General features: G+C 38.4%; 1 protein-coding gene across 1 annotated transcript; it reads right to left on the reverse strand.

Annotated features, from left to right (window-relative positions):
* Positions 1-2,439: 2,439 nt before the first annotated feature.
* On the reverse strand, positions 2,440-7,764 carry th2 (tyrosine hydroxylase 2; the record flags this gene model as incomplete). The annotated part of the gene is made up of 12 exons (XM_079235790.1): positions 2,440-2,605; positions 3,210-3,343; positions 3,416-3,511; positions 3,779-3,835; positions 3,920-3,989; positions 4,069-4,204; positions 5,051-5,196; positions 5,280-5,330; positions 5,408-5,475; positions 6,215-6,303; positions 6,485-6,659; positions 7,525-7,764. 12 exons carry the CDS (start codon positions 7,762-7,764, stop codon positions 2,440-2,442), a joined length of 1,428 nt encoding a protein of 475 aa, XP_079091916.1.
* Between the last annotated feature and the right edge of the window lie 800 nt (positions 7,765-8,564).

An 8,564-nucleotide genomic window follows, 5' to 3' on the forward strand; every position in this document is an offset into this window, starting at 1 on the left:
ACTTTTACTCCACTTCATCTCGGTGTAAATAATGTACTTTTACTCAATACATCTCGGTGTATATAATGTACTTTTACTCCACTACATCTCTGAGTAAATAATGTACTTTTACTCTAATACATCTCGGTGTATATAATGTACTTTTACTCTAATACATCTCGGTGTATATAATGTACTTTTACTCTAATACATCTGAGTAAATAATGTACTTTTACTCCAATACATCTCGGTGTATATAATGTACTTTTACTCTAATACATCTGAGTAAATAATGTACTTTTACTCCACTTCATCTCGGTGTAAATAATGTACTTTTACTCAATACATCTCGGTGTATATAATGTACTTTTACTCCACTACATCTCTGAGTAAATAATGTACTTTTACTCCAATACATCTCGGTGTAAATAATGTACTTTTACTCTAATACATCTGAGTAAATAATGTACTTTTACTCCACTACATCTCGGTGTATATAAAGTACTTTTTACTCCAATACATCTTAGTGTAAATAATGTACTTTTACCCCAATACATCTGAGTAAATAATGTACTTTTACTCCACTCCATCTCGGTGTAAATAATGTACTTTTACTCAATACATCTCGGTGTATATAATGTACTTTTACTCAATACCTCTCGGTGTAAATAATGTACTTTTACTCAATACATCTCGGTGTATATAATGTACTTTTAATCCACTACATCTCTGAGTAAATAATGTACTTTTACTCCAATACATCTCAGTGTAAATAATGTACTTTTACTCTAATACATCTCGGTGTATATAATGTACTTTTACTCCAATACATCTCGGTGTATATAATGTACTTTTAATCCACTACATCTCTGAGTAAATAATGTACTTTTACTCCAATACATCTCAGTGTAAATAATGTACTTTTACTCTAATACATCTCGGTGTATATAATGTACTTTTACTCAATACATCTCTGAGTAAATACTGTACTTTTACTCAATACATCTGAGTAAATACTGTACTTTTACTCCACTACATCTCTGAGTAAATAATGTACTTTTACTCCAATACATATCGGTGTAAATAATGTACTTTTACTCCCAATACATCTTGGTGTATATAATGTACTTTTACTCCACTACATCTCTGAGTAAATAATGTACTTTTACTCCAATACATCTCGGTGTAAATAATATACTTTTACTCTAATACATCTGAGTAAATAATGTACTTTTACTCCACTACATCTTGGTGTATATAATGTACTTTTACTCTATACATCTGAGTATATAATGTACTTTTACTCCACTTCATCTCGGTGTAAATAATGTACTTTTACTCCACTCCATCTCGGTGTATATAATGTACTTTTACTCCAATACATCTCGGTGTAAATAATGTACTTTTACTCCACTCCATCTCGGTGTATATAATGTACTTTTACTCAATACATCTCGGTGTAAATAATGTACTTTTACTCAATACATCTCGGTGTATATAATGTACTTTTACTCAATACATCTCGGTGTAAATAATGTACTTTTACTCAATACATCTCGGTGTATATAATGTACTTTTACTCAATACATCTTGGTGTATATAATGTACTTTTACTCAATACATCTCGGTGTATATAATGTACTTTTTACTCCAATACATCTGTGTATATAATGTACTTTTACTCAATACATCTGTGTATATAATCATGTACTTTTACTCCACTACATCTCGGTGTAAATAATGTACTTTTACTCCACTACATCTCGGAGTATATAATATACTTTTCTCTTCAATACATCTTGGTGTATATAACATACTTTTTACTCCAATACATCTCAGAGTATATAATGTACTTTTACTCACTACATCTTGGTGTATATAATGTACTTTTACTCCACTACATCTTGGTGTAAATAATGTACTTTTACTCCAATACATCTGTGTGTATATAATGCACTTTTACTCCACTACAGCTCAGAGGTAAATATTGGATATATAACAGGATATAAATGAGGTAAAATGCAACGTACACGTTAATGCGGCAGAAACATCAGACATAATAGTAAAACACTCACAGGAAAGTTTTACTGCAGTATCAATACTTGTACTTTTCATACTTGAGGTACATATTAATAGAATACTTAAATACTTTTACTTAAGTAAGGTTTTGAATGAAGGAGTTTTACTTCTAGAGTATTTTCACAGTGTTGTATTAGTACTTGTACTTTACTTTTCTGTCTCTCTGTTATGTAAAAGGTTTTCAAGACTTCATGAAAATAGACGTTTATTTATTTTTACATAATGCACACAAACAAATGGCCATGTGGAAGCACACCAACCGGACTACAGCATGGTTTTATGTACGTGTTCTTCATAGTAGATCTCATAATGTTCACACCGGCCAGATGTCCGTCATCCTCCTCTTCTTCTGCAGGACTTTCTTCTGTCCGTCCTCGGCGCTTAAGATGAGCTGAACTTCTCCAGGGCGCCGTGGAGGGTCTTCAGGTCTTCTCTCATCTGGCTCAGACCGCTCTGGATCTTGCCGGGCTGATCCAGAACCTCCACGCTGCAGGTAAAGGGGTCGTAGCGAACGGCAAAGGGACGCTTGATGGTTGCAGAGTATCTCCTGTGCACAAGGGAGAACGAACAAATGCAGGGATTCATATGTCTGACAAATATTAAGAAAAAAAAAAACATAATGTAACTATTGAAATGGGTCAAAAGTTAAATTAAAGGAGAACACTGCAGCTGGCAGCCGCTAAACGGACCAAAATGTGATCATTTAGGGCAACTCCTAACTGCCAAACGTCCTTATTGTTCACTGACTGGCTCAGATTGTTAATATAAGTGTCTGACAACATTATGGAAGGAAACCCACAGAGAAATAAAACATTTTTCTTAACCTTTCCCTCGATCTAATCTGTTTGTTATTGGGTTTCTCGTTCTAAAATCTCACGTCACATCATCTTTGTTTCCGCCGTCGTCCTCCGGCAACAAGTAAGCAAGTCACATGACAGGATAACAAACAAAGGGTTAATCGAGGGGTTCTCTCCATCATGTTGTCGGACACCATCTGAATCATCAATGAGCTCCTTCAGTGGACCACCAGTCATCCTAAATGTTTGTCCCTCTCGGATGCACACAATGTGTTTCGGAGAGTGAACACTGGTTTAAACACAGGTTTAAAAAGTCCTTAACTCCTTAATGTGCAGCCGTCTACAGACGGGTACCTCAGCTTGGTCTTTGCATCCTCGAAGCTCTCGGACACGAAGTAAACCGGCTGGTAGGTTTGGTCCTGGTACGGCTGCATTGCCGTCTCCTCGGGGTCAAACGGCTTGTACTGCGGCTCATTGGACAGAGCGTACTGGAGAAGACGAGTCAAAAGATCAGAGACTGGAGGTACACCAGGGGAAAAAAGAATATGCAACAAACTCACAACGAGCTCCCCGTAAGACGACAGGAGTCCGGCGCCGTAAGCCTTCACCGCTCCGTTCTGCTTGCAGAGGCCAAACTCCACGGTGAACCAGTATAACTGTAGAGAGGACACGGTAATAATAATAAAGATGGATGAAGAAATTATTTGAAAGGGAGCAGGGTTGGACTTGCTGTGCATTATTTATTATCGCCACTAGATGGCAGTGAAGGTCCATTGCACTAAAGGAGGAGTCCCGGTGTTTCCTTAGATATTAAAAGCATCTGCAGGTCTATTGCCTCACATACTATATTCAATTAATGATGTGAAAAATATGTTGCTGCCAATACAAAAGCACACATGTCTGAATATGTTTTTAAAAGTTACCGTTGACAGTTTCTCAATGTCTTCATCTGAAGCTCCAAGCGAGGCAAGTCCAATTTCCTGAAATGGTTCAAATGAATCAGAATTTAAAAGGTAATGAAACCAGATTGCTTTCTGATTATGTCAAATAATCGCTCTCACTACCTGAGAGAACTGGGCGAACTCTCCGTCGGCCAGCATGGGGATGTGGCCGAGCAGCTCGTGGCAGCAGTCCCTGTCGGAAGCCAGTCAATGAAAGAATATTTAGACCAATGAATAAATAAATGAATATAATCCGGGTGCCGGTGACTCACGGCTCGGGGGAGTGCATGGGCGCGGAGGCGTGGCGGATGTACTGCGTGCACTGGAACACCCGGAAGGCCAAACTGTTGAGGAAGTCTCTGGCGGACAGCAGGCCGGCGACCGGACGCAGCTGGAAACCGGTTCTCTCTGGAACCAGCAGAAACAGGCAAAATATGAACATTACCTCATTGTCACAAATGTTGTATTTCAGGTCATCAGCGGTCCATATTTAGCCATCTTCATCTCTCTCTATCTTCCTCTGTGTTCTCTCTCTTATATCTGTCTCAGTTTGTGTTTAATTCATCCAGAAGCTCGTGTCATGTCTGCACTGCCGACGCAGTTCTTCTGCAAACACAGATTATAATAACTACTTATTAAATAACTACTTATTAAATCGTATATATATATAGTGGCATGTGTTTTTGTCACAGAATGCCATTTAGGATTGTGACTTTATTGATTTTGTTTCATAGTAATAATAACAAATTGTATTTGTATAGTGCTTTGCAAACACTTTACATGGTATATAACAGATGTTGTGATAATTTTGATATAGCTCAAAATAGATTACATTTTTGACAACGGTTCATGCATGTGCTTGGAGATATTATTTAAAATACATCTAAAAAAGCACTTCTGTGACCTTACAGGATATTTTTATTGCAATAATTTAGTTAATTTGTCTCTTTGTCATCTTTAGCGTGGCAGAAACTTTATTTTTACTTCTCCCTCTTTCATGACCTCTTGATTGTGTTTTGTGGTTTTTAAAGCTCTTAATTGCATCTGTTCCATTAAACAAGGTTAAATGTTTTGCTTTTGGTTTTTATTTTTTATTTCAGACATCTATATTTTATGATTTCTGTCTTTTATGATTTAAAAACCTCTAGTTAATACGTGTTAACTGTCACTCGATAACCTTTTAGAGCAGAGAGACCAAAATAACTTTTCCATCTCCATAACTCTCATCGTTCTGAATGTCTCGACCCTCGTCACCTCTCAGGAAGGCCGACACCTCTCGCAGCTGAGGGATGCGGTCCTCCCCGTAGCCGGACTCCTCCTCCAGCCGCTGCAGCCCGTCCAGGAACTGTCTGCAGGCCAGGCCGGGATACACACTCCTCAGCTGCTGGTAAACCTCCCTCCTGTTGAAAGCAACGACACATCATTGTGCTTTCATCATCCCCCAGCATGCATTCTGTGTTTCTAGCGTGCAGCTCTTTCTCACCATGTGGACACTTCCTCTGCCGTGTATTCCACAGTGGGCAGCGGGTCCCCCCTGTGACAAAGACCGTTTAATAAGAGAACGTCTGAGTGGCACTCTGTTTGGGGAAGATGGATGAACGTCTGACTCACTGTTTGTATCTGAAGGCCAGCTCCGAGATGAAAGCCCGTCTCTTTCTGTATTCTGGGTCGCTGTATCCCTGCAGAAAAGGAACAAAATCACCATAAACATCTTTAACTTTCATAAAACAAACCTATTTTTAGGCCTCTGCTCGGAGGAAAAAGGGTGTATCTCTGCAACCACTAGGGCAATTTGAATAATGTTGGTGTTATAATAAAAGGTACACATGTGAGATGTTGTTCAGATGTGTAAATATCAGTCTATATGTTACTGTTAAGAGTAAATGAAGATGACACACAGCAAAAATGGAAAAGGTTTCAGGTTCGCATATTTAAAAAAAAATCACTTTCAGGATGATTATTTCTTTGAAATGATGCAGCTGTAAGGTCCAACTCTAACCCAAATCATAGCTCAATATGTGAACATTCTCTAACCCAAATCATAGCTCAATATGTGAACATTCACTAACCCATATTATAGCTCAATATGTGAACATTCTCTAACCCAAATCATAGCTCAATATGTGAACATTCTCTCTGCAAAGGTTGACTTTGGTAAAGTGAAGCAGAACAAAGTTAGAGAGGGTTTAGAACAGAGAACATTCAGACGAGGACTCCAAAATGGGCATTTGGGCACATTATGGCACATTTATATTTCACTTGTATATTACTTATGGTGTCCAATACATCCAAATACAGCAGTTTTGGTTCTGTTGTTTAATATATTTGCTTATGATGGTTTTAAATAACCATCTTTCAGTCTTTGATTTTCTAATGATTGGAAAAGCTATCCTGCAGCAGATATGTAAACACACTCACTGGATGGTCCTGGTCCATGTCTGGATCAAATTTGGTGATTAACATGTTGCACCTGTCGAGGTCTTTTATCTGTCGGGGGAACCAGGGAACTGTGACGGCAGGAAAAAATTGTGAATTAGTGCTTCTGTGATTGGTCTGATTGTCGTGTGAGATTAAAAACAAACAACCCAAAAGGAGCAATTACTGATTAAATTCAACATTTCATATGACGCCCCAACATGAACGCACCTCACAAGATGTATAGGTCTGATTCAAAACATTTAAAATCACCTTTTTCCTCCGGAATGGGCCGCACGTCGTCCACCACTCTCCTCAGGGAGTTGAGGAACACGTCCAGGTCGGAGCTGTGGACGTCACACCTCATGAAGAACTCCAGGTCGGTCGTGCTGTTCTTTGACTTCCTCCCCGGTCGGCTCTCGATGTGGAGAAGTTTCGCCTCAAACGTCTGAGACGCACAGAGATTGTTTCTTCTTATCGGGGTTGCCACACAGAGGAGAAGCTTTTGTGTCCCAAAAATGGCGCTGAAGTTCAGTTTTTGTCATTATTATGATGAAATATTGGAGCTACAACTTGAGCATGTCTTCATTTATTAAAAGTTGGCCGAGTAATATCTTGAATCTTATAATATATAAGTCAGCCAGATGATTATTAACTTGGCTTGTTGGACGTTGAGCCTGATGCATTTTGGGAAAATATTTCTTCCCATACGTTAAAGACAAAATCTAAAACTGAAGTTATGGAGCATGCAATTTAAAATTGTCTAATGGGGTCTTAAATATATTATTATTAATAATGCTATTTTAATGTTTACGGTTTGTTTACACCAGTAATCATCTTCACTTGTGAATGTGAAGAAAACTCACATTTATCTGATCAAAATATTTTTCATGAATCGTCATGACTCGTATATAACAAGCCTTTGTGAATTAAAATAACTGAAGTAGGCCTTACGCACAATTATAAAGTATGCATCCATTCATAGAAAATATTGTACTTTTTATATTATACTATTATATATTTTTAATTATAAACACACATACAAACCCTGATTTTTTGTTTTTTCATGCATGGTGTGTGTGTGTGTGTGTAACGCATGTGTGTAAAAAAAAAACGTCCTAAAATTGGCAGCACGTCGAGCAGCAATTTATTTTTTGATGTAGACAAAATAAATTATTAGAAAATCAATCAGGTTCCAATCAGTTAATCAGCTTTAAAAAAAAAGGAGCTGCACGAGAAGTGTTTGATTCATCAGTAAAGTAAAGCACCGATTAACCGGCTGGTGAAGCCCTGCATCGCCTCCATCTCCTCACCTCGAATATCTTCCCCGTTTTGAAGAAGCCCGCGTGTTTCTCGCTGCTGAGGCCGAACAGGACGGTCAGCGTGGCCCTGCCGTCCTTCTCCTCGAACACGAGGCCGTCTCCGGACCGAGAGGCCCCCGGGGGCCCCGAGGGGCCCGCGGAGCCGCTGCCGCGCTCCCGGCGCGCGTCCTCGATCAGACTCTGCCTCCTCCCGCCGAACGGCGCCGTCTGCGGGCCGCTCTCCGGCTTCATGGCTCCGCTGGAGGCTTCTGTGCGCCATGGATCCCTCCGCGCTTAAGTAGCGCGTGATCTGAGGCGCTATGGAGATGAGGTGCGCGAGAGCGGCGCGTGCGTACGGCGGTGTTGGTTTTTTTTAGTCCTGTTTTGCGTCATGATGTTCTTGATGCGGCAAAAATAGTGCCATTAGGAGAGGAGAATAGCCCACTTCAAAAAAGAAAGAAAACAGGATCACAGATTCATTCAAGCAAAAGAGGTCATAGCTTACATAAATGTTACATGTCTTATTTATAAAAGGTAAAGGAGATCAAGTTCATCCTGTTTCTTGGAGGTTAAACGTGCTTTGTGCTGAACATCATACTCTATTCTTAGTTGAAAAATCAATAATTAAAACTATTTTAACGCGTAGATTAACTTTTTTTTTAAATTAATGTTAGAATTTTGGTTACACTTCAAACCCCATTTATAAGAAGATGATATGCATTTAATAAATACTCAAATAACAAACAAATAATGCAGTTACAGATAATTTTAAAGTGTTAATTAATATTTAGCACAGCACCATAACTCCCCCGCCATAACTGGCCATAACTTCAGAATGCTGGTATATATATCAACAACTGGAGGTTTTCATATATAAAGTATATATAAATGGATTTAATATTATTTGTATTATTATACATATATATAATAATACAAATAATATTAAATATATATATATATATATGTCTATGTATATATATTTACTATATATATTTATAGCTGTAGAATATGTGCAGCGCCCTGGCTTCTATAATTTGATGCTGCCCCACACT

This window comes from Taurulus bubalis (genome assembly GCF_910589615.1).
Source record: "Taurulus bubalis genome assembly, chromosome: 20".
Classification (NCBI taxonomy): domain Eukaryota; kingdom Metazoa; phylum Chordata; class Actinopteri; order Perciformes; family Cottidae; genus Taurulus; species Taurulus bubalis.